Source organism: Bos javanicus, chromosome 21, assembly GCF_032452875.1.
Source record: "Bos javanicus breed banteng chromosome 21, ARS-OSU_banteng_1.0, whole genome shotgun sequence".
NCBI lineage: Eukaryota > Metazoa > Chordata > Mammalia > Artiodactyla > Bovidae > Bos > Bos javanicus.
The window spans coordinates 23,770,378-23,797,306 of NC_083888.1; the positions used below are offsets into that span (position 1 = coordinate 23,770,378).

Here is a 26,929-nt window from a genome sequence, read left to right on the forward strand (position 1 = left end):
ACTCAGCTTATTATTTATAATAAACTGAAGAAGTATCTAAACAGTCACCTTTAAAACCCAAAGCTATTTCACATTTTCATCCTTGCTGGTTTTAGATTATTAGAGTATCCAAAAGAGATACTTGAATATTTAAAAATACTTAGCTCATCTACTTTGAATAGGATGAATCCCCACATATCATTAGCAAAGTGAATCAGAAAGTACTTCACTTATGGTTGCCAGGGGGAAGGATGGAGTAGTTAGGGAGTTTGGGATAGACAGGAACACATTGCTATATTTAAAGTGGATAACCAACAAGGACCTACTGTATAGCACAGGGAACTCTGCTCAATGTTATGTGGCAGCCTGGATGGGAGGGGAGTTTGGGGGAGAATGGATACATGTATATGTATGTATGGCTGAGTCCCTTTGCTGTCCATCTGAAACTATCACAACATTGTTAATCAGCTATACACCAATACAAAATAGTATTTCAGCTTAACTTCTACTAGGAACACTCCTGAGTTGTAAGTGGGGGAAATCATGATGAAGCGGAGAACACAACGAGGTGTAAACCCAAGTGAGGAAGCCTGGGGGTGCATTTGTTAAGAGGGTGGACATTTCTTCAAGCTGACTTTTCTTAGAGTTGTACCTTGGTCATCAATATTATACTGTTTGCCACTGATAACAACGCTGAGTTCGCTTGATTTGCTGTACTTACAGATTAGAAATGAGTTGCTCTATGGAAAATGAAACCACTGGAGGAGGAAAATAGAATGAGCAGATTCCACGAAGTGTGGACTTTCCATACTTACTCCCGCACACAGGCATCTGGCAAGATCTCACCAGAGGGGGTCCAGAAAGATGCCGGCACAGAGTCTCACTGAGGGGGACCCGACGGCCTTTGGCCGTCAGCTTCTGGCACATCTGCTGTCTCCGCTGGGTTCCAACACCACAACTGACAGAACACTGTAATGAGAACAGTGGTGACAGAGTCAAGCGGAGCGAGAGCAGACACACGTCCCCAGCAATAGCCATGTCTCCCACAGTGAAACAGGATGTAGAGGTGTGCCAATAAGTAGGCAGTTCCCAGGCCTGAACATCTTTCAGAATACGGAGACTTTCTCTCTACCCACCATTCCCCTGCCCTCCCCTCCGCCTTTTCTCTTTTCCCTCCTTCCCTTCCTTCCTTCTTTTTTTAAAAAAATCTATTTGTAAGGTGGGATCCCCTGATAGCTCAGTTGGTAAAGAATCCACCTGCAATGCAGGAGATGCCGGTTCAACTTCTGGGTCGGGAAGATCCACTGGAGAAGGTATAGGCTACCCACTCCAGTATTCTTGGGCTTGTGCCTCAGCTATTTTGTAAGGTATGAGGCCCTGTTTTTTTTTCCAATTTTACTGAGATATAATCGATATATAATATTGTATTAGTTTAAGGTATACAACATAATGATTTATATACATATATATTGCAAAATGATTACTACAATAAGTTAACAGCCAGAATCTCACATAGTTACAAGGTTTTTAATCTTGTGACTGAATATTTTAAATGAATGTTTATAACTGACATAGTTTTGTTATAACATGAAGCAAAAAAATTTCAGAGACAGGATAACATGTATGTTTTAAATAAATACTAAAACCCCAATGAGATACCATTTCCCATTTCAAACTCATTAAGATGGCTATTATTAAAAAAAATAGATGTGGATAAACTCGAATGTTGATGCACTGCTGATGCGAATATAAAATGGTACAGCCTCTATGGAAAAGTTTGTCAGGCCCTCAAAAAGTTACACAAAGAATTACCATATGATCCAATAATTCCACTTCTAGAAAAATATCCAAAAATAATCGAAAGCAGAAACTCAGATGTTTGTATACCAATGTTCACAGTAGCATCATTTACAACAGCCGAAAGGCAGAAACCACCATACACTACATGGCCTTTTATGTCTGGCTTCTATCACTTGGCATAATTCTTCGAGGCTCATCCATGTCATAGCAGGTATCAGAATTTCATTCCTTTTTTATGGTGGAATGATATATGTATATACCACATTTTGTTTATCCATTCATCTGTTGATGGACATTTCGATTACTTCCTTTCTTCTTTCTGAGATAGTAACTAATTTTTAGTAGTTAATTGCCATATGATTCTGGGGCCTTGTAGTTGATGTCTCATTTGTTTTTTTATCTATTTATTAACATGACTTTGCTTTTTAAAAAATGACATAATACAGACAACGTGGTATCAATTTTGTATGGGGACTAGACTTATTGTGGTGATCCTTTTGTAATGGATACAAACATTGAATTTCCATGTTGTACACCTGAAATGGAAATGCAAATTATAGTTCAATAAAAACTTTAATATTAAAAATGGCATATACCCGTGACCAAGAATTGAAAAACTAGAAAAACATAAAAGGAAAGGTCTTTTTAAAAAACACCCAAGCTGCTATATATAAAATAACATTGATATGTGATAATCATTGTGTGTATAAAAATGATAGCTGATAATCATAATTACATGTGTACATGTAATTTTAATTTAACATTTTACTACAATTTTATTAGGCATATTAGGAAAAAATGAAATAAGATGAAAAGAGTTCAAGTAACTAATTCCCCAAAGAACTCTCTGCAGTTAAGGAAGATGAAAGAAACCAATAAGAGATTCAGGTGGTTATTGGATTGGCCCAAATGAACTTTATTATTATTTTTTTTTTACAATGGAGAAAAGACAATCTCTATTTTTTTTCTAGTTGATATTTCTCACTGTATGTTCTTTTTTATTTTAATTTATTTATTTTAATTAGAGACTAATTACAATATTGTATTGTTTTTGCCATACATCTACATGAATCCATCACGGGTGTACATGTGTTCCCAATCCTGAACCCCCTCCCACCTCCCTCCCTATACCATCCCTCTATTTCTCAGCCATTAAAAAGAATACATTTGAATCAGTTCTAATGAGGTGGATGAAACTGGAGCCAATTATACAGAGTGAAGTAAGCCAGAAAGAAAAACACCAATACAGTATACTAACGCATATATATGGAATTTAGAAAGATGGTAATGATAACCCTGTATGCGAGACAGCAAAAGAGACACAGATGTATAGAACAGTCTTTTGGACTCTGTGGGAGAGGGAGGCGGGGGATGACTTGGGAGAATGGCATTGAAATATGTATAATATCATATAAGAAACGAATCGCCAGTCCAGGTTTGATGCAGGATACAGGATGCATGGGGCTGGTGTACTGGAATGACCCAAATGAACTTTCTGATCAGCCTGATATTGATACTGATATATTCTGACATCTGAGAATATTTATTGACTCACTGCTAAGAAGAGGGACAGGCACATTCACATTTCCACATCTCTTCTCTCCAAACATTCCATTTGCTTTTGTTAAACTATTTAGCTAATGTCAAGATTTTCTGACATGTATGTTCTGTTCTGAGATGCCAATGCTGGCTGATTAGCCTTAATTCTGCCCTTACATGAATTTATGATGCATCTTCTGTTTTTTTTTTTTTTCCACCAGGATCTGTGTCTTTCTGGATTTTTTACTGGGAGTTATCTTGGCATCTTGGTGTGTCTTCTTGACCCTGAAAGTCTTGATCCCATACCATAAGACAGACTTATGCATGGATCATCTGACTGCCTCTCTGTTGCCTTTCCACATGGAGAAAAAAACAAAATGAAAAGGAAAATACTTGGGTCATAGTTCCTTTCTTAAAAAAATGTATTTATTTAATCTTTTGGCCACGCAGCATGCGGGGACCTTAGTTCCCTGACCAAGGATCAAATCAGTGTCCCCTGCATTGGAAGCACAGAGTCTTAACCATTGGATGGCCAGGGAAGTCCCTTTCCTTCCCTTTTGAACTGTGGCAAGTTTCACTGTCTGCTGGCATCTAAGGCTACCAAGAAGATGTGTGAGGCCAGGCAGGAGATTTTTGTTGTTTGTTTGACTTTTATGCTCAGAGGCCTTTTGCTCTTGTTGTTTTTTTTTTTTAACCCACGAAGTTCAGCACCTTATTTGCTGGCTGTGTATTAGTGGGTCATATTTTCTTGGCACGTAGTATGCCATTTTGATTTGAAGGTTAAAGCTCTTATTAGAGGAAGTTAATTCTCCTTATTATCTCTGAATATTTTTTGTTCCACATGTTCTTCTCACAAATACCCATTACACTCATGTTTAATCCTTATTATCTTTGAATATTTTTTGTTCCACTTGTTTTCTTCTTCTCACAAATACCCATTATACTCATGTTTAATCTCCTCTGCCTTCCATATCCATCACTGCCTCTAAAAACCAATTTTACATCTTAACTCTTTTCCATATCAAAATGAGCTTATATACCATAGCTCTCTGTTTTCAGTTGTTTAATTTTTTGTTGCTTGTAAAATAACTTTTATGTCTGCTATATAAAATTTTTCTTTTCAGTTTTTTCCCCTGACTATTCCAAGTTGTCTTTTCATCTCCTTCTGTTGACTTATAACCTCTTTTTGAACTCAAATCTCATTTTAGAGCCACTCTTCCCTCCACTCCCTCCACCCCCCCTCCACCCCCTAACCCTGGACCAAGATATCATGACTATAATTTTCTTGGGAGTACACAGACTATTTTTTGACACTTTTCTCTGGCTAATGCCATTGTGATGCTATTGTTCATGTGACTCTTGCTCCCTGTTCCTTTCCCCATGCCCTGACTTCTTCTGATCCTTCACTTCCCCCCTTTAAGTTTTGATGCTTAGTTTTTATGCTGGAGCTTTAAATGTAGCTGGCCATTCACCTATGTGAATAGCATGGGTCAGGGGATGAGCTTGGGCGTTTCCATCAGTTTCTTGTCTTCCACAGTCTGTCATCAAATTTTTATTTCCTCTGCCCACATGTCTCTTCAAACTTTGGCATTTGAAGGGCTAGGGTGACTCAGGGAACAGTCTCTTAAGTAACTGTAATCACCCAGCAAGCATCCTTCATGCCACTCCATCTCTGCAGCCTTCCTGGGCTACAGGGCCTCCACACATGGTCTCTCCTGCAGCTCCATCTGCCCCACAGCTCTGGAGGGACATTCATGGTATTTTCAGGGGCAGCACATGGTCCCCCATCTAGTGTCTATAATCAAGAACCGCTGAGCAGGCCTTTTAGGACTCTCACATTTACTCCTCGGGAAATCTACCTCCTGCTCGTGCCTGAAGAAATATTTGTCAGCCCTCAGCCTTCTCTCTTTCATTTTGGTTCAGATTTTATAGTCTTTGGCATGTGTGTTTCATAATTTATAGTTTGGGCTTGTGGCTGTTTCATTGTTCATTGAAGACAGAGTGTTCTCTCTCTTTATCTTTGTGGGGTTTTTTGTTGGGTTTCAAAGAAGGGGAATGGAATTTTTAAAATGCTTTTATTGTTCTCTTTAACAGAAAGCCCTAATTATTAATATTTTTTCAATGCCAAGGGAAGCTTTTTGTAAGCTTTTGAACAAGATAAAAATTACCATTTAGCAACTTATGATGTACATTAAATCCCTTACATAGGAAAGGGTTCGGTTCCAAGAGCATATTCACAAGTCCAATTTGTTCCTAAGTCCAACAAGGTTAACCTAGGTACCCAACTAACACAATTGGCTATATAGTACTGTCTGTAATAGCAACAGGTTTATAATACTTTTCACACAAATAATACATTAAAAAATAAACATTTTTAATCTTACAGTACAGTACCTTGAAAAAGCTCAGTAGTACCACCTACATCATTGCTGCTTTTTACGCTTGTTTCCAGACATCCTGGGCTTGAAATAAAGACACTGTACAACTGTATTCTACACAGGACCGTACAGGACTCTACACACAAGCACAACCAGTTGTAGAGGAGGCATGCATGCGACAATGTACCTCAAATCCATGAACTAACTTACATGATTGGACATGCAAATACACATTCTCATCCTTTAAAGTTTGCAACTTGAAGGTGTGTATGTAGGGGATTTACTGTATTTTTCAAAAACAAGTCAAACCATCATCTAGGAGTTTTCCATATAATATAAAAACAGTAGTCAAATAATTGCCAATCACCATTCACAAGCCATTTCTAATGATCAATATTTGACTTTTTATCCCCACTATGAATGGGAGGATCAGTTGCAAACCCCTTTTCTTGATAGAGATCTTACATGATCTTGTGTCTGCTAAGTTCAAGGTTAGCATGCCACTTGCACATGTCCACAGTGGAGAGAGTGGAGATGACAGAATCAGTGGCATTAATTATAAGTTACAAAATAGCAACTTTATGCCAAAGCTTTGTGATTAATCAAAAGCAATATGGTAGACTCCTCTGGAAGAGCACATGCAACTTTGTAACTATTTGTCTGTGAACTTCAAAATGGAAGGTCTGTTGGGCAGGATATAAAATCCTTGGCCTACATTTTCTTTTTTTAAATATATTGCTCCACTGTTTTCTACTGTGATGTGGCATTGTTGAGAAGTCTGATGCTAACCTGATTTTCTTTCCCTAATAAGTGACTTTGTCCTTTTGCTGAGATACACTTACACATTATTCTTTACCATTAAAGTCCAGTGGTTTTAGTAGAGTATGTCTCGATATGGACCATTCTGGGTTGATTTTTCCATGTATGTGGTATGCTCTTTCAATATAGTGATTTGAATTTTCTGTTTATAGTTTTGTTCTGTTGTTTTGGTTTTCCTTTCTCAGGACTCTAATAATAGATACATGATTTTCTTTCTCTGTTTTTCACAGCCATCATTTTTGCTTAAATTCTGTTTTTCTTCAGTTATTTTCAATTCTCTCCTTTCTTTTGTTTCTCTTATTACACATTCTGCATCTGGTCATTCTTGTGTTCCTTCTAGTTTAGTCTATGTTTCTGACTTTTCCCCCCTTAGTTTTCTAATTCTTTCCTGAACCCTGTCAGCTAATTTTTCACATCCCCCTGTTATTCACCTCATTTCAGAATTTTTCTATTTTTGATTTGTTTCTATAGATGTCTTAGCTTCTTTTAGCTGATTTTATAATAGTAAGTTATATTTTCATCTGCCTAAAAGTCAAATTTTCATTATGTTGCTATGTTATTGATACTTTTTTCTTGGGGTATCCTTCTATGGGGTTTGGTGTTGGTCTTGTTTAAACGAAACAGATTTTTCTCTGTACTTTTGAAATAGCTTAAAGGGGTGTTCAAGGGAGTTATTTCACTGTAAAGGACTCCCTCCTCTGGTGCTAAAATAAAGTATTCAAGGGTTTGGCCACAGTTTTGAAATGGACTTTTGGCAATGGCACCCCACTCCAGTACTGTTGCCCAGAAAATCCCATGGATGGAGGAGCCTGGTAGGCTGCAGTCCATGGGGTCACTAAGAGTCGGACATGACTGAGTGACTTCACTTTCACTTTCCACTTTCATGCATTGGAGAAGGAAATGGCAACCCACTCCAGTGTTCTTGCCTGGAGAATCCCATGGATGGTGAAGCCTGGTAGGCTGCAGTCCATGGGGTCGCACAGAGTCGGACACGACTGAAGCGACTTAGCAGCAGCAGCAGCAGCAGACTCTTCTACTCCCAAGAAGCTGAAGGAACTGAACATCTTTCCTTTACTCCTTTGTTCCTTTTCAGCTTGGCTTAACATTCTGGCAAGTTTTGTTGTGCATTTCTACAGTCTTAAGGATATGAATTCCACCAATGCTCTCCAATCTTCTTAAGGCCCTGAATGAGTTTGCATGATTTTTCTTGCTCTAAACCACACATAGGAGCCTTGAGTCTTCACTCAGTTTCACTGATTATCTCAGACCAACATGCTAAAGGTTCTTCTATTCTGGAATTGGACTACTTTATTGTGGTGATATTTCTCTGTTCCATGGCTCTTATCCTTGTTTCTTCTCTATTTAAAAAAAAAAAAACTCTAATTTTGCTACACTTGCTATTACATATGGTTTGCCCCTCCACCCCTTATATCACTTCCATTAAAATTACTATCTGTTATCTTTTCCTTTCTTTTGGCAATTCTAATTGCCCTGTTTTCTGTTTTTTTTTTTTTTTAATGAGAGATTTTGGAATATTAAACAACTATGCTGCTATCATGATTTTGCTTCACTGGAAGCCTCCTAAGCATTTTTAAAGGAACTGCTATTAACAATATATTCTTTGATATCAAGGCATTCATTTTTCCATGTTCAATTACCACTTAAATGCTGCTGCTGCTGCTGCTAAGTTGCTTCAGTCGTGTCCGACTCTGTGCGACCCCGTAGATGGCAGCCCACCAGGCTCCTCCGTCCCTGGGATTCCTCCAGGCAAGAATACTGGAGTGGGTTGCCATTTCCTTCTCCAATGCATGAAAGTGAAGTCGCTCAGTCGTGTCCAGCTCCTAGGGACCCCATGGACTGCAGCCTACCAGGATCCTCCGCCCATGGGATTTTCCAGGCAAGAGTACTGGCGTGGGTTGCCATTGCCTTCTCCACTTAAACGCTAATGATTCCCAAAACTATAACTTTACTGTAGATCTTGCATGAGCTACAATTCTTTATTGATACCTTTACAGATCCTCAAACTACACCCATTTAAAAAATCAACTCATTTTCTGTCCCTTTCAAGTCATCTTCCAAGCATGTATTTCCTTCTCTAATTGTTAATATCATCTTTGTCCATTAATTACCCAAGATAGAAATCTAGGACACTCCTCTTTTTTTTTTTTTGCTCATTTTTATCAATTCAATTACCAAATTTGCCAGTTAGTTCTGCTAAATCTCACTCAAAACCACCCATGATTATTGATCCCAACTGCTCATTATCTCTCATTCTTTTTATTTCCATTTTCATCAGACAAGGTCCCTCAAACTCTAGGTTCCTTCTTCTTCTAACACATTGTTCAGAACTACTGTCTAAAAACTCTGCCTTTTTTTCCCTCCATTCAGACACCTCCTACAATGCCCTCAGTGACTGTTAGGGATAAATCCAAAGTCCTTCACAATCTGGCTGCCACCTCTCTTTCACCTCTCACCTTCCTCCATTTCTTTAACTCATTCTATCTTAAGCCACATAAGACTGATAAGCTCACAGCCTATACCTGTGTATATACTCTTGTCTCTGCCCAGCACATCCTGCTGTCTCATTTCCACACGTCTGGCACTCATTTAACACCCAACTCTTAATCTACATCTTCTACAACACTTTCCTGGGACTCAGGGAAACTTAGATTTTCACATAGTTCTGTAGATGGGATATCTTTATTCATCTTACATACCTTTTTCATCCATCTGCCTTTGAAGCCTATATTCTTGGTTGTCTCAGATTCCTGGTACCTGGGGCATTCAATCATGAAAGTGAAAGTTGCTCAGTTGAGTCCGACTCTTTGCGACCCCATGGGATTATATAGTCCATGGAATTCTCCAGGCCAGAATACTGGAGTGGGTAGCCATTCCCTTCTCCAGAGGATCTTCTCAACCCAGGGATCAAACCCAGGTCTCCCACATTGTAGGCAGATTCTTTACCAGCTGAGCCACAGGGAAGCCCAAGAATACTGGAGTGGGTAGCCTATCCCTTCTCCAGCGGATCTTTCTGACCAAGGAATCAAACCGGGGTCTCCTGCATTCCAGGTGGATTCTTTACCAACTGAGCTATCAGGGAAGCCCGTAATCAATCATAGCAGTGCTAAGTAAATGACTGTGAGGATGCAGGGCTGTGGCAACAGGCATATTCAAGTCAGAAGAAGCTTCTACAAGTCTCTCTATTTAAGTCCACAAATAAGGGCATTTCCATCCTATATACCTGCTTATCAGTAAGCTGAAACTGTCTTATCGATAAGATAGTATACGTGTATGTGTGTGTGTGTGTGTGTGTGTGTGTGTCTGGAAAACACTTTTATGCAATTGTGTGCTAGTACATATTTTACAACAGGGTTCATGGAGAAAAGGGCCCTGATTGTAACATTTGCCAATTTCTGTGGTGTAAATACTCCCATCATGGCTGATGTCAAGCCGTTATTGGAATATCACTGACTACACAGAAGGATGAGATCACAATTGGTTCTCAAAAGCCAGTACAAACTGGCTCTAACACGTGTTGGAGTACTCCCTTCATAAGTCATAAATAAAACATCTATTGAAAACTGGAAAGCCATGTTTGGAAATTCACGTATCCTGGGCATATCTTGAGCTGTACTTTGTAAAATGTCTCATGTATAGAGATCATTTCCTTTTTATTTAGCATACGGACAGATTTCAAGAATTGAAAGAGTTGGCAGGAATAGGTAGTTGAACACAGGAGGTGAACTCAGAGATGATCACAGGTGTTGGAAAGACAGTGCTACATGGACAGAGACAGGAAGTAGGTGGGGAAGCTGGATGGGATGAGGGTGTCCCTTTGCTTGAGGATCTATCCTACTTGAAGAGCTAAGGATAAGGTATCAAAGAGAAAATCAGAAACTGTGCCCAGAAACAGAAAATCACCTATAGAAGTCAGAGAAGAAGTCACATCACAGAATCATCTCTGGAGGGTAAATATAGTGATAAAAATCAAAGGGTCAAACACTGAGCATTTTGAAGATTTGCAAGAAGACACACCAATACAAAACATGCAGTCATGTAAACAGGAAAAATAAAAAACACCAAGGAATATCCTGAAGGAGAATGATGAAAGTGGATGAAATGGCCAAATGCTCCTTTGAAGCACAGAGAACAAAGAATGAGGAAAGGCTACTGGATTTCAGGCAGCGGGAGGGACCACGAGACAACTTTTGGAATGACTGCCCCATAGAAGAGTCAACTCTCCTTTCTTGTAGCTACAAAAGCAGCATAAGAGTTGGGGCTCCTTTCCACATAAAACTTGGTTCAGATCTAAGCAAATCAGGGAAAAGGAATGATACAATGAATGAACAAAGCCCAAACATGCCATGAACAGAGTGAGTGAATTACAGCTGCAGCCTGAGAGGCTTGGCATGGTGAAAAATGGAAATTCTGGCGTGGCTTTTTGGTCTTTCTGGGACCAGGGGTAGTGGCCGGTTCCAACGGGGAAGGGACACATCCAGAACCATGAAATGGATGACTGCCCTGGAATGAGCCATCCCATGGCAGAGGGACAAGTCTGGCAGAAAGCTTTAGGGAGGGTGGCAATTTGGCATCAGGATCTCTGCCAAAACAAGGTAACTCAGAAATGAGAGAAAATATTAAATATCAACAGAAAAGCTGAACCATACAGGAAAATACAAACTGCAGGGCAACACATGTGCCTGACTGGACCCAAGTCTGAACACCAGCTCTGCCCAGCTGTGACATGGGCACACCTGCTCCTCCTCCAGATGCAGGTTTCCTGGATATGTGGCCTTGACTGGGTGCAGGCAGATGTCTTGACTGGGCTTAAGCTTACCTCTTGGAGTGTGCACAAGCTTGTTCTTGCCTCCACAATGGCCACCTAGGAAACTGATCTGCCTCTGGTCCAACCCAGCTCAGATGGATAACCTCCTTTGTCTCCTTTTCTTCCTCCCAACAAAATCCCTCCCAGTGAATGATTTTTCCTGTCCTTTTAGCTAGCCTGAGTTTTTCTACAGATCATGACTCCAACACACTTTAACATGTCTCCTGTCTTTGCAAAGACACTTGAGGAAGAATGTTTACCTGCTCAGAGGTCTGCAGGGCCCAAAGACCTGTCAGCGATCTCATGGCCACTGACTGCAAGGACACTATCAGCCAGATGAGAACACCATATGGGTGCTCAGGAAGTAGCTTCCCATTAAAATGCAATAAAAAAAAGTTGGGTCATTATGAGTTAGAGCTGAGAAATGGTGTATGATTTTAGAGACTAGAAGACGTCAGAGAGGAGGGAAGCTCAGAGCTGGGTCTGGGGGTTTGAGGGTATCAACAAGAGCAAAGACACAAGGCAAGCCTGAGTTGACGGAGTGATGGATGTTCATTTAGTGAAAGATAACCAGCGACTGCAAATTCCATCATTCACAGAGAGAAGGAACAGTAGAGGAAAGTGAAGGTGTCACCCCCTGTCTCTCCTTTCTAAAAGGCCAGTGGGAAGAGTTTGTTCCAGTAAATGAGATGGAACTGTGAAGGCCTCTGCTTTCTCGGAGAAAAGAAGAGATGAGGAGGGCACATCTAGATACAGGGGCCTGCTTTCCATGCCACCACTGCTCATACCTCATCTTTCCTTTTTCCTGCCTCTTCCTCTTGAGTTAGGGCAGCATGTGCCCAAAGACATTACTGCCCAGAACAATCCCTACTGTGGACACACTGAAGGATTCAAGAACTCTCCCAAGGAGAAGGGGCAGGTGAGGAAATGCTTCCCAAAGGGTACTGTGCCTGACAGCACCTGGGGAGTCTCATTCAAACGCAGATTCTGATTTCTTAGGTCTGTGTGGGACTTGAGATCATCATCTCTTACAAGATTCCAGCTTCCAAAGAGATCCCTGTGAGGGGGTTGGCATATACACACTATTATGTATGAAACAGACAACTAATGAGAACTTACTGCATAGCATAGGGAACTCTACTCAGTGCTCTGTGGTGACCTACATGGGAAGGAAAACCAAAACAACAGAGGGGATATGTGTACACATATGGCTGATTCACATTGTGGTATAGCAGAAACCAACACAACATTGTAAAGCAACTATACTCCAATAAAAATTTTAAAAAGAATAAGCAAGACTGGAAAAGCTGGAATAAGAAGAAAGGGGGCTGGGATGTGAGTCCCATCCGTTCAAGGAAAGCCCCACAAGGAACTGAAAGTTGATTTTTCAGGCAACAAGACCTTTAGGAGTTGACTTGATAGATGAAGTGGTGGGAGTACTATGAGGTGTTAAGATAGTTTGGAGAGGGGGAAGATGGTACAGAGACAGGGAATCAGGTGGGCAGTGTAATACATAAAAGAGGACCCTTGCAATAAGGCCAAAAGGCAAGGATTCTATTCCTACTTCACAGCCTATTTTAGCTATTTGTGTTTGATTTCTCCCTCTTGAAAAATGGGTATTGCTACTAGACTATATTAAGTCCTAAATATGCACTAAAATGTTAGTTTGGAATTCTGCTTACTGCAATTAATGTGAGCTTGAGATGATAAAGAGTAAATTCAGCAGTGGTATCAATGGAATACAGAGGAAGTAAAGGTATGAAACATTTTCAGAAAGTTGAAATGACAGGGTTTAATAAAATTCTATATAAGGAGACATAAGGCAGAGAAGAACAAAACTGATTTTGAGTTAATCCTGGGATACAATGACTTTGGTTTTCTCAAAAGACAGAAGTCATGGGACTTGGTGTAGGAGAAATATGATGAGTACAGATTAAGTAATATTGAGTAAACACAGAAAATGAATCATTATGGGTGGGTCTGGAGCAGGGCACTCACACAACCCGGAGAGTAAATGTGTCCTGAAATTCTGTGTCCTGGACATTCCACTCACATCAAAGGAGCCCCAGCTCTCATCTGAGGGAGGACATACTGAAAGGCTGAAAGGGAGGAGGAGCAGAAAAGAAGGGGCTGTAAATTTGGGACGGCCCTTACCTTGGACCAGTCTCCCACAGTCCAGTGTGGAGGACAGTCTGTCCTGGCACAGGACTTACGGGATGAGGCCTTGGGTCCTTGGCACAGTTCCTCAGAGAGATTCAAGAAGCTGCCATCCGTTAAGAGCTGCCGACAGGTGACCCTGCGATTCTGCGTTCCCCCTCCACAGGTCCTGGAACACTGGGAGGACACAAGGAAGTGAGTCCACGGGCTCAGCCCTCTTCGGTTTAGTGAAACATAGGGCTCTTACGATCATAAGCCTGGCAGCCATACCTGCTGCCACTCTTCAATATGCCAGCTAGGAGGGCAGTCAAACTGGTTGCATGCTTGTAAGGCATGGGGTTTCTCATCTCTGCATTCCTCAGGTGGGGAGGGGGACTCCCCAGGGTGCAGGCAGTACACTTCTCGAGTCTGGATGCCAACACCACAGGTAGCTGAGCAGGGTCCCCAAGAGCCCATGTGCCACCTGTACCAAAACAACAAGTGGGCAAAATTCACTGTCCAGTGGACTCAGTGGGACACCCAGAGCACGGACAACTGCACGCTGCTCTCTGGACTTCCAGCCTCCACCCTCCATATCCATAGCATCAATAAACGCAATTAGAGTGCAGAAATACAATGTTTAAAGGCAAGACATGTCAGAAAAATGCTTAAAGATTTCACCTGTCTAGGAAAATCTGGAGTGAAAGAGAAGCAGATTTCTCTCCATCCTAGCCTACCACCATATATCATTAATAAAATCTTGGTTTTGTTTTGAATAGAGCCCCAAAGCAAGGATGATTTATATAAGGTGTCAAAAGAAATTTTAAATGCTTAAAAGCACACTTCAGAAAATTTTTAGGGCACCTGGATTCATTATTTGGAATATCCCTAAGAAAATTCTTTTATGTTAGGATTGGATTTACAGCACATATATATACATAATGTGATTCCTTTCCAATAAGATCTCGGAAAAATCAGGTTTTCTCATGAAACATCTGCAAAAATGAAAAACCAGGGCAGTTTCTTTGGGTACATATTTCCAAGTTGCCTTCAAAAATGATTCTCTCAATTCACGCTTTCGCCAGAAGTAGAGAGAGCCTGGCTTCTACAGCCATACGACCACTGGACCGTATCATTTGAAAAAGGCTCTGCCCATCTGATGGGTGAAAAATTGTATACAATGATTATTTTAAAACGTGTAGATATTTAATTATTAGTAACCATGAATCTTACCCCAGCTGTAAAATATTTTTCTAAGCTCCTGGCTTATCAAAAAGACAAACTTTAACAAGAATATAGAGAATTTAATAATATATTTGAAAATTTGATGAAATAGATAAGCTATTAGGCAACTACAAAAAGTTCTTTTGAAGAAAAGGACTAGATTGTGCTAATTTTGTGATTAAGTTCCTACAAGTTTCTAAGAAACAAATGAATTCTTATGTTACTTAAAATGTTCCAAGGTAAAAAAGAGGATTAGAACGTAAAGAAAACTTTTGATTATAATCTATGATTATATATTTTTAATTTTAAAAAGAGAGAAATAGAAATTCTAAGTAACAAGCATATTAATCAAAGGATTAAAATAATACACAGTATGAACATTCATTTGGAAGGACTGATGTCGAAGCTGAGGCTCCAATACTTTGATCACTTGATGTGAAGAGTCTACTTATTGGAAAAGACCCTGATGCTGGGAAAGATTGAAGGCAAAGAAGAAGAGGGTGACAGAGGATGAAATTATTAGATAGTATCACCAACTCAATGGACATGAATTTGAGCAATCTCCGGGAGATAGTGAAGGACAAGGGAGCCTGGGGTGCTGCAGTCTATGGGATCGCAAAGAGTCAGACACGACTTAGTGACTGAACAACAAGAGCAACACACACTGTGAACTGAACATTTGTATCCTTCTCCAAACTCCAAAGATTCCAAGAATACTTGTATTATTTTCCAAATTGTTCTTATATTTTAACGTCTTCTGTAATAAATTCATCTTTCGTTTGGCGAATCTGTGAACTATCTTCATTAGCATTAGATTTTTTTCATATGCTTTGGAATGTCATTTTGCAGGCTCAACTGGAAGGGGTTTTCTCTCCCTCCACCTCCTTTAATCCTTTTCTCTGTCTCTTAACCCTTTCTGTCTACAGTTTGGTTTGCCTCCACCGAGCCCTCGGGGGTATCCAGGCTAGAACCAGGTCCACGTGGATAATGTGGCATAGAAGCACTATGAAGAACTGACGACCCAACCACTGAGCCAACAGGTAAGCCAGGGCTGGATCTGCTCCCAGGGCTCTATTGTGTCTGTCCTTCATCTTCACAGGTGAGCAGCTTCAGGTTGTGGTCAGCAGCAGCTTTTCTTCACAAAAAAGTAAGGAATATGGGTCCTTTTCCATGAATTAAAAGAAAGATGTCCAGTCTCTGTTACCCAGAGGATCTGAACTCTCAGTGACCCCAAATGCTGTGGGGCTAAAGCCCAGAAGAACCATAGGTCCAGTTCCACTGACCACTTCCCTCTTCTGTTCCTTTCCCAGCCTATGTAGTTATTTTCACCGTTTCCTGGGTGTGATGTTTCCCTTTTTTATACTGTAGCTATCACTGATCTGTATTTGGAGCAGAATGTGAAAATAAAACATGATCTGAATTGGAAGTATATTCGTTAACCTATTAATTAGACTGCTAGTATATAAAGTTCCAGTAGCTTTAGGGGTGAGGAAAATCACCAAGAATAGATACTCTGACGACAATCAGACCACACAGCTAAAAATTAGAAGGTTTTGTTGCACTATTGAAACAACTCAGCTTAACTATGTAAGTTATTAGGAGCAACTTTGGGATGGTCAGTCTTTCAAGAAAGTATATAACTACTAGAATTGATCGGTGACATAAGGGACTGGAAGGGGAACCATTCTTATTCAAGAAACAGGCAACAATTTCTTATTAAGAGACAATGCATACAGCATTTTTTGTTTTAATTCAAGACCTGGGTAACAAGTTGGTACAGAAACATTTTACTCTTGGCTTTTGTCTCCCAACTTCCCTGTCTAGCCATGTTGAGTCCTGTCACAGAATAAGAAGGCTCTTCTTGGACTAGTGGAACCATTATGTAACCCTGCCCATTTCTCTCTCCTGGAAAAAGCAAACTCCATAAATAGCAGACACTCAGCAGTTAAAGGACAGACCAAAGGGAGTAACCCTAGAAGAGCAAATAAACATACAACGCCCCACCTTGGAGAGTTCAGGCTAATACATCAAACACATTTGCCTCTGGGTAAATAAAGATCTACTGACTGTCCAACCCAATCTCACTGGTAAGTTTCACCCTGGGGTGATATTTCACTGCTATTGCCCTTGGAGTCAGTAAATATTTGTATGGAAAGTATTGTGCAACACCCTGTTCCTGTTATTCCTACACCACTGGTTTCTAGCACCTAAAACATTTTTGTAAACTTACCTTTATTTTGGCATCAACCCTTTGTCTCTGCTGGTTTTTTTCCAAAATAACTCTCAACCTTCAAAAACTTTATTAAACTTGCAACTTTGAAATGAGGAATAGTATTTCTCTTCACATAAAAACAGACCCTTAATTTTGCAAAGTGGCCAAGATATATTGTGTGCTGTATTAGTCCCAGCTTGAAAGCTCTGTGGGCAGGACTGCCGAGGCAGATTATGTGCAAGACCCCTGGCTGAGGCTGAGAGATGAGGAACCTGCTTGTGGGCTAGTGCATGAATAAACCCGCATGCTCCCTTCAGTAGCATAAAGGGACAGTTTCTAGATCTGTAGTCAGATGTTGCTCCAATTTGGTGAGCAAAGGAAGGATGGCACTGCAAACCAAGCTCAGCCCTGCCTTGGCCTCCTAGGCAGGTCAAGCAGAGGCTGGTAGTCTTATAACTAAAACAAACCCTAAGCATTTCAAAGGACTCAGGAGTAGACATGAGGATAATTGCAAAAATACTAGGTAGAGTCCTGCAGATGTGAGTGAAAAACGCAACCTGAAGCATGACTCAACAATGAAAGACTAGAGCTGAAAAGGACCTTGGTGATGATAAAGTCTAACACCTTTCATCAACATTCAGATGAAGAAACTGGGCCCTAAGAGCCAAGGGACATGTCTGAAGTGTCCTGATCGAGGCAGAACTGGCCTCTACTCCATGTTCCAGATCCATTCCCACTTCTCTCTGCACTGTTAAGACACATCCCTATCATGTGTCCAAGGTTAGGATCCCATTTCACTGTTGACTTCATATACCAAGGAGCAGAGAGCCGCTGATCACTTTTATGGGAGAGTATTAGCTTATTTCATGGATAAGGGCTCCAGGCAGAGGGCCAAGACCCAGAAGGCATGAATGAGCAGGAGCATGGGTCAAAGTGAATAATTCAGTGTGGCTGCTGGGCAAGTTCAAGTTCCTCTGGGTGTGTGTGAATGAGCATGTGTGTGTGTGTGCGCACGCGTACACGCGCTGTGGTAAGATGAGAGAAGTCATGACAGGAAATGTGGTTCAAGAACCTAAAACCAGGGTCACCAAGGACTTTATCTGCTCTCATGGGTTGAACTGCTTTCTTCAAAATGAAGCTGAAGTCCTAACCACGAGAACTCATAAATGTGAACTTATTTGGAAATAGCATCTTTGCAGATGATAGAGTTAGGCTGAGGTCATCAGATGTTGGGCTCTAATTCAATAGGAGCAGTGACCTTATAAAAGGGGAAATTTCAATGCAGAGACCTACAGAAGGAAGATGCTATGAAAACCCCCGGGGGATTTCCCTGGTGGTCCAGGAGTGTGGCTAAGGCTCCACACTCCCAGTGCAGAGGGCCCGGGTTGCATACCTCGTCAAGGAACTAGATCCCACATGCCACAACTAAGACCTGGTACAGCCAAATAAATACCTAAATATTATAAAAAGAAAACACACAGGGAATGCCATCCGCAAGCTGCTGCTGCTGCTGCTAAGTCACGTCAGTCGTGTCCGACTCTGTGTGACCCCATAGATGGCAGCCCACCAGGCTCCTCTGTCCCTGGGATTCTCCAGGAAAGAACACTGGAGTGGGTTGCCATTTCCTTCTCCAGTGCATGAAAGTGAAAATGAGAGTGAAGTTGCTCAGTCACATCCAACTCTTTGTGACCCCAGGGACTGTAGCCTACCAGGCTCCTCCATCCATGTCCATGGGATTTTCCAGGCAAGAGTACTGGAGTGGGTTGCCATTGCCTTCTCCCATCCACAAGCTAAGGACGATCAAGCTACCAGAAGTTAGGAGAGGCGCATAGAACAGGTTTTCCCTCAGAGCTGTCAGAAGGAACCAACCTTGACTAGGGGTTTCTAGACTCCCCATATGTGAGACAGTGAACTTTGTTTAAGCCACTCAGCTTATGGAACTTTGTTATGGAAGCCCAAGGGAACTCATACATACGGCGAAGTACAGACTGTGGCTTTTCCACAGGGAAAGGAAGTCACTGGAGGGTTTTTTGTGGGAGTTTACACGGCCATTCTCCAATTTAGAAGACAGTTTCACAGTCATACGTGTACATATGGATCAGAGTAGGAAACACTAGAGGCAGGACTCAAATTTTATGATAAATGGTCAGGGACATATCTAATTTGGACTCAATCCAAGGACGCTTTCAGATTCACATGCAGGCAGGCTTTAAATGGGTGACACTCAGATGAATTATGGCAGGCTAGCTATTTTGGTTAAGGTAATTAATTAAAAATTTATAATTGATTTCAATATCTCTACCTTTGTTCTCCCCATCCCAGGGTTTGAACAGTCTCTTTTAAGTGTACATTTTTTTCCTTTTTTTTTTTGGCCATGCAGTGCAGCATGTTGGGAATCTTGGTTCCCCAACCAGGGATCAAACACACATCCCCTGCATTGGCAGCTCAGAGTCCTAATCACTGCACCACCAGGGAAGTCCCTAAATGTAAATTTGATTTATCAAATGCTCCAATGGCTTCCCAGCAACTCTCTGGATCAAGTCCAAATGCCTGGCATGGTCCTACCATGTCTGGTCTCGTCTCTGGTCATCTCCTGACTTCCTTTCTGTCCAGTTTCTTGAACACACCAATTTCTTCCTTTCCTTGGGACCTTTGTATATACTGTTCCTTCTGCCTAGAACACTCCTTCCTCTATGCTTCCCCTGGCCAACTTTCACTCCTCTTTTACATATCAGCTTACATAGAACCCTCAGGGAGGCCTCCTCTGAATGCCTGCACCCAATCCTCAGTCCAAACCAATCTACATTAGGTCCTTATGCAACTCTTGTTCTTGAGACTTTTTCTGTTTCTTTATAGCATGTATTATAATTTAAGTAATATACTTACTTATGTTTAACTCTTCCTCTTACCCCATCCCAAGACTCAAGTTGAAGGAACCAAAGTAAAAACCTTGTAGAGCACGATTCCAATTTCTTGGGACAACAGGTTGAGATATTAAACTATGCTTCTCACCTCCTGCATTTCCCCTTGTCCTTCACCCTGGTCAGACGGGTAGTTTCCATCTCACAGAGCCTCACTGGAGGGATGTGGTGGGGGTGGGGGGAGGAGAACAGAAACTAGCTTCTCTAAAAATATCTAAATTATTGCTTCTGATATTAGATTAAGAAAAAACTGAGAAACATAAGATGAGTAATTTGGATTCCTAAGGTTTTCAATACTTAACATGAGTGCTATTTCCCCTGAGATAAAGGGGATGTTCCAAATGGACAGAATCTCAGCATCACCTCCCATATACTTGATGTTCTTGGAGCTCTCTGGATAGACTTGCTGATACAGTGGGCATCCTGACTCCCAGTTAGATGAAACCTTCTAACACTCCTACTGTGTTGTGTCTTCTGCTATTTCCTACTAGTATTCTGGTGTGGATGACTCTGGAATTCAGTAAACCTGGGGGCAGAAGTAGGAGGTCTAGGGAAGAAGATTTCCTTATGCTGTTTCTGGGCCTTGCTCACCAAAGTAACTGTGTAGGTCTTTACTGCCTCGTCTCAGTTGAGTACAGCACAATGGCTCTAACGTAAGTCAAGAAGTTCCCTGGGGACTTCCCTAGTGGTCCAGTGGTTAAGAATCCTCCTTGCAATGCAGGGGATGCAGGTTTGATCCCTGGTCAGAGAACTAAGGTTTCACATGCCTCAAGCAACTAAGCCCACACAGCAACCACTGGGCCCTTGCACCGCAACTAAAGAGTCCATGTGCCACAGTGAAAGATCCCATGTGCTGCAACTAAGACTCTACACAACCAAATAAAGATATATATATATATATTTTTTTTTTTTAAAAAGGAGTTTCCCATATTTCCTTAGCTGACAATCTAAGTCAGAAATATAGTAATGGATATAAAATGCTATGCCTGGTTCCCTGTAGATGTGGTCTCCCCAAGGATGAAGCTGGCCTCCTCCAAGACTGAGCAGGTTAGAGACCAAGACCCACAAAGAAAGGACCCATGTGCAGGACAGAGAAGTATGGATCTCCAGGATGCCCTCACTCACTGGATCCTCACCACCAGCACCCTGAGACCACCAAGACAGGACTTTCTTCCTCACAGCCAAAACATCTCATGGAATCAAAATCAGAAAGATCAAGAGACTTCCAGAAGCACAAATTATTTCCTGAATAACCATAAAAATCTATCTTTACCCCTGGATGAAACATACATAATAAATGTCCTCAGTTGCTTAGAATCCCAGACATAATTAAACTTACCTTTAGTGAATGCAGGTACCTAATTAAATGGGTGATATAATTACTAAGAGGCAGAAAGAGAATCTGGCAATGAGGAAGAGAGGAGGTGACTGGGAATGAGCTTTCAACTTTTGGCTTTAAATATATCACAGAAGAGGGGTCAAGATTATACAGGTAAAGGATAGAAAAGAGAAAAAACTGGGGGCTGGATTTTGGAATGTCTTGTGAGAAACTAGTGATGCTGAGTTATAATCTTCTGGAGCTAACAATAGCCAGGGACAGAAAAATATGAGGGAAATCTACACTTCCTTCTGATAAAAATCCTCAGCATCTTATAAGGACTTAAGAGAGGAAGCAGATTAATTTTTAAGGTCAACCTTTCAGGCCAAGGAGACCAAAAATAAGCCAACATTGCCCACTCTTTGGGGACTCTTAACAGTACACCCCATAATCTGAGATCTCTGGCAGGTCAGTGGGAAGGGTGAGAACACACTGGTGTGATTTCTAGATAACAAGTAGGAGATCACTCAGTTAGTCCACAAATATGGACTGAGCACCTTCTGTGAACCTGTGCTAACTTGACCTCAGAGCCTGTGTTCCCTGATGTGGCTTCAGGCAAAGAAGTAACCCTGAAGGGACAGACATGAGACAACAAAACTGCTGAGCTCATGGTGTTGCCAGCAGCAGCCAGTTCACATTCACTCATGTATGATGCAAACAAAAGGCCGGGTAAAGGGGATTCCCACTTAACCTGGCAGTATTCGTGTATCTTAGTGAGAATCTGGCTGGCACATAGCTTGAACAGAGAAGGGAGAACTCTGTTCTCCTTGGGTGACTCCCCCCTCAGCCTCAATACACATGCATGATTCTCTGCAGAGAGCAGAAGACCGCACGTACCTGGGTGGGCAGGGCTCTGTGTTACAAGCCTGGCTCATCGCCGGAGGGCGGTGGACCATATCACACAAGGTGTCATTGACCGTCTGCTGGGTCTGCAGGTGTAAGCACACTGCAATGGCTTCTTGATGGCCTGGAGGTTGGAAAGAGAAAAGAAAATACGCAAATGACTTAGAATGACTCATTGTGGGGAAAAAAGAAAACAGGGTCTTTGAACCCCTCATTCTTAAGCCACTGCCCTTTTGACTGTATTGCTTGCCTGCAGGAAGCATTGCGGGGTCCACATGGAGCAAATGACTGTGCCTTTCCCAAAGTCTCCCAGGCTCTATTATTTCCTCAGTCACTTTGTAAATTCCCAAATGGTCACTTTGAGACGTCAAGGACCACCCCTGAGACCCCATCCACTGTCACACTGATCTGCGTTTCAAACACACTCAAGGCCAGGAGTTCCTGCAAATGAATCATCCACATGCTCCTTCCAAACATATACAATAATTTCCCTAAGAGGAATTTTCATATCAGGTCCTAAAGAATAACACTTTCTCACATGAATGGAATCAAACAGCATTTGTCTGCGCCTAATGTATATTGGACTGCAAGGATATCAAACCAGTCAGTCCTAGAGGAAATCAACCTTTATATCCTTTACCTGTATATATGACCCCTCTTCTGTGATACATTTAAAGCCAAAAGTTGAAGGACTGATGTTGAACATTCATTGGAAGGACTGATGTTGAAGCTGAAGCTCCAATGCTTTGGCCACCTGATATGAAGAGCCAACTCATTAGAAAAGACCCTGATGCTGGGAAAGATTGAAGGCAGGAGAAGGAGACGACAGAGGACAAGATGGTTGGATGGCATCACTGACTCAATGGACATGAGTTTGAGCAAGCTCCAGGAGATGGTGAAGGACAGGGAAGCCTGGTGTGCTGCAGTCCATGGGGTTGCAGAGAGTCAGACATAACAGAGAGACTGAACAACAAATGTATATTGGGATGCATTTTTAAGGTTAACTTATAGCATGGTAAAATTCATAGGGTCAGACAGTACTTTGGTAGATGTCAGGGGCAAGATGGGGGTGAGTAAGTGTTAAATGGGGACAGAATTTCAGTTTGTGCTCAGTCGTGTCTGACTCTGTGATCCCATGGACTGTAACCTGCCAGGCTCCTCTGTCCATGGCATTTCCCAGGCAAGAATACTGAAGTGGGTTGCCATTTCCTCCTCCAAGGGATCTTACTGACCCAGGGATCGAACCCTTATCTCCTACATTTCCTGCATTAGCAGGCAGATTCTTTACCACTAATGCCACCTGGGAAGCCCCTTTTGTACCCAAAGGGTTCCAAAATGCAATACAGCCAACCAGCTTCCCTGTTAAAATACAAACTTTCACAGGCACATTTTTCCTTTGAGGCTAGACAGGTCTGTCTGACTCCAAGGCCCAGTCTCAATCATTATTTTGTTTGTTGAGACAAATTAAAAAAAAAAAAAAGATTATTGGGAAATCAGAACTGAGCAAAATATAAATCAAATTTTGATGGAAAAAATCAAATAAAAATTGTAATAGCAACCAACTATGCTGTTTGAAATATGCAAATGTATTCAGTTTCATGCAAGAATGTGTGTTCCACATTGTGGTTCTTTTTCCAAATGCCATGTTTCAATTCAACCATTTTACAATATTTCGCAGAATACAGTATGGACCAAAAGTATATATAAAATATATATTTGAGATGTTGAGTTCTTTTCCCTAAATTTTCTTTGCTTTCTTCAGTTGTAAGCTTATGCTCCTGGGCATAGTAGGATGCAGTCTTAAATCTCCATGCATCTTCCAATGAATTTTTTTTTAATAAACACTAACCTGAAACATGAACAGACACTGCTACAACTATAACACTGTTACAATTATAACTCAGGTTCCTCCCTACAAATGTTGAACTCAGTGATTTTACAGGGACACAGATGTTCATTTTCTAGCAAGTTTCATTTCTTTTTAATCTGAGAAAAATGCAGTTATCTTTCACATATATTCTAATTTATAACCAGAATTATTTACAAAATACACGTGGAGACTATTTTGGAACATGAGTGGGTGGATCTGAAAGCACCAAAGTTACCTCATTTTAACCATTTTTATGGAATTTCACAATAGTTGTGACAAATTAAAGCAAGTTTACTCAAAAGAATATAAAAGTTTAATGAGAGATTAAGGATACTTATTGAGGTGGAATGTATTTTCCAAAGATGGCCATGAGACTATCTCCCGTCTCTCACACTGAACCTATGACATGACTTCACCACTTTCCACTTCAAGAGGTTTGAGCAAACCTTTATCCTCAAAAGAAAAAAGTTATAAAGATAAGTTTACTTCATCTCATTTTTAACAAAATTTGGACAGTAATCACAAATATGCATTTAGAAGATACAAGATAAATCAAGTGTTGAAATTTCAATTCAATTTCTCTAATAAATCCTTTGGTAGCATGAGGCAACATTCTTCACTTCACAGTTGACTTCTGCAATGTCATAATACGAGGGTTATTTTATTTTTTGGCAAAAAATATCTAAAGCCTACATCAAGAAATGAATTAATAATTAAAGGGTAAAAACACAGACGCTAAGAGGGGAAGCAGAGCCAATAAATGAGCTAATACATTCTCTTTTGTTGGTTTAAGGTTAGTTCAAGTTGGGTTTCTTGCAAATAAATCTTGACTAATTCAACATGCCAAGTAACATATCACACACACACACACACACACACACAGAGTAAGAAATGCTCAGAGCAACAACAACAAAAAAATCTACAGTCAGAACCTTTAAGGTGTTGCTGCTGCTGCTGCTAAGTCGCTTCAGTCGTGTCCGACTCTGTGCGACCCCATAGACAGCAGCCCACCAGGCTCCCCGTCCCTGGGATTCTTACCAATATTTAATATAATAAATTACTTTTTAAAAGTTGGAAAATGATTTGAATAAGAAAATTATGTTTATATAATAACCAAATGGCCTTGGCCCTCAGAAATAGATGCAATATGCTTTTCTAAGCAGAGGAACATTAACAAAAATTGATCTTACATTAGTCTATAAAGAAAACTGTATTAAATTCCATAACCTAGAAATTATGTAGGCAATATTTCTTGACCATAATAGAGTCCAACTATAAATGAAAAATAAACAATTAAAACCCCCAATCCGAACATCAGAATTTAAAAATAATCATTTCCGATAAGTGGCACTAGTGGTAAAGAATCCACCTGCCAATGCAGGAGATGCAAGAGAGGTGGGTTCACCCCTGGGTGGGAAAGAGCACCTGGAGAAGGAAAGGGCAACCTGCTCCAGTATTCTTGCCTGGAGAACCCCATGGACAGAGAAGAATGGTGGGCTGCAGTCCATGGGGCCACAAAGAATCAGACATGACTGAGTGACTGAGCACATACACACAAAACTCTTAGCTTAAAAACAGTAATTAAGTTACACATTATTTGACAAGAAAAAGGAGCAGAGGAAGGCTTAAAGCAACTGGATATTAGATGAACAACGCTTGATGCTATTAATATCATCATGAAATGGATGACTTTTTCCCAAGAAAATCTAAATTATGAAACTCACTTTAAAATTCAGTTCAGTTCAGTTCAGTCACTCAGTCATGTCCAACTCTGCGCAACCCCATGGACCACAGCATTCCAGGCCTCCCTGTCTATCACCAACTCCCAGAGTCTGCTCAAATTCATCTTCATTGAGTCGGTGATGCCATCCAACCATCTCATCCTCTGTCGTCCCCTTCTCCTTCTGCCTTCAACCTTTCCCAGAATCAGGGTCTTTTCAAATGAGTCAGATCTTCACATCAGGTGGCCAAAGTACTGGAGTTTCAGCTTTAACATCAGTCCGTCCAGTGAATATTCAGGACTGATCTCCTTTAGGATGGACTGGATGGATCTCCTTGCGGTCCAAGGGACTCTCAAGAGCCTTCTCCAACACCACATTTCAAAAGCATTAATTCTTCGGCACTCGGCTTTCTTTATAGTCCAACCCTCATATCCATACATGACTACTGGAAAAACCATAGCCTTGACGAGACAAAACTTTGTTGGCAAAGAAATGTCTCTGCTTTCTAATATGCTGTCTAGGTTGGTCATAACTTTCCTTCCAAGGAGTAAGCGTCTTTTAATTTCATGGCTGCAATCACCATCTGCAGTGATTTTTGGAGCCCCCCAAAATAAAGTCTGACCCTGTTTCCACTGTTTCCCCATCTATTTCCCATGAAGTGATGGGACCAGATGACATGATCTTAGTTTCCTGAACGTTGAGGTTTAAACCAACTTTTTCACTCTCCTCTTTCACTTTCATCAAGAGGCTCTTTAGGTCTTCTTCACTTTCTGCCATAAAGGTGGTGTCATCTGCATAGCTGAGGTTATTGATATTTCTCCTGGTTGGCAATATTGATTCCAGCTTGTGCTTCATCCAGCCCAGCATTTCTCATGATGTACTCTGCATATAAGTTAAATAAGCAGGGTGACAATATACAGCCTTGACATACTCCTGTTCCTATTTGGAACCAGTCTGTTGTTCCATGTCCAGTTCTAACTGTTGCTTCCTGACCTGCATACAGGTTTCTCAAGTGGCAGATAAGGTAGTCTGGTATTCCCATCTCTTTCAGACTTTGCCACAGTTTATTGTGATCCACACAGTCAAAGGATTTGGCACAGTCAATAAAACAGCAATAGATGTTTATCTGGAACTCTCTTGCTTTTTCGATGATCCAGCGGATGTTGGCAATTTGATCTCTGGTTCCTTTTCTAAAACCAGCTTGAACATCTGGGTTCACATTTCATGTATTGCTGAAGCCTGGCTTGGAGAATTTTCAGCATTACTTTACTAGCATGTGAGACG

General features: G+C 41.0%; 1 protein-coding gene across 8 annotated transcripts in view; it reads right to left on the reverse strand.

Moving 5' to 3' along the window:
• ADAMTSL3 (ADAMTS like 3) overlaps positions 1-26,929 on the reverse strand; it is a 410,509-nt gene that overhangs the window by 88,868 nt on the left and 294,712 nt on the right. For all 8 annotated transcript variants that reach the window (XM_061394516.1, XM_061394517.1, XM_061394521.1 and 5 more), the window contains 4 exons: positions 22,049-22,178; positions 13,768-13,960; positions 13,495-13,674; positions 795-948 (listed from right to left, as the gene is read on the reverse strand). In XM_061394516.1, the coding sequence (XP_061250500.1) occupies positions 795-948; positions 13,495-13,674; positions 13,768-13,960; positions 22,049-22,178 (657 nt within the window). The remainder of the gene's footprint in view (positions 1-794; positions 949-13,494; positions 13,675-13,767; positions 13,961-22,048; positions 22,179-26,929) is intronic.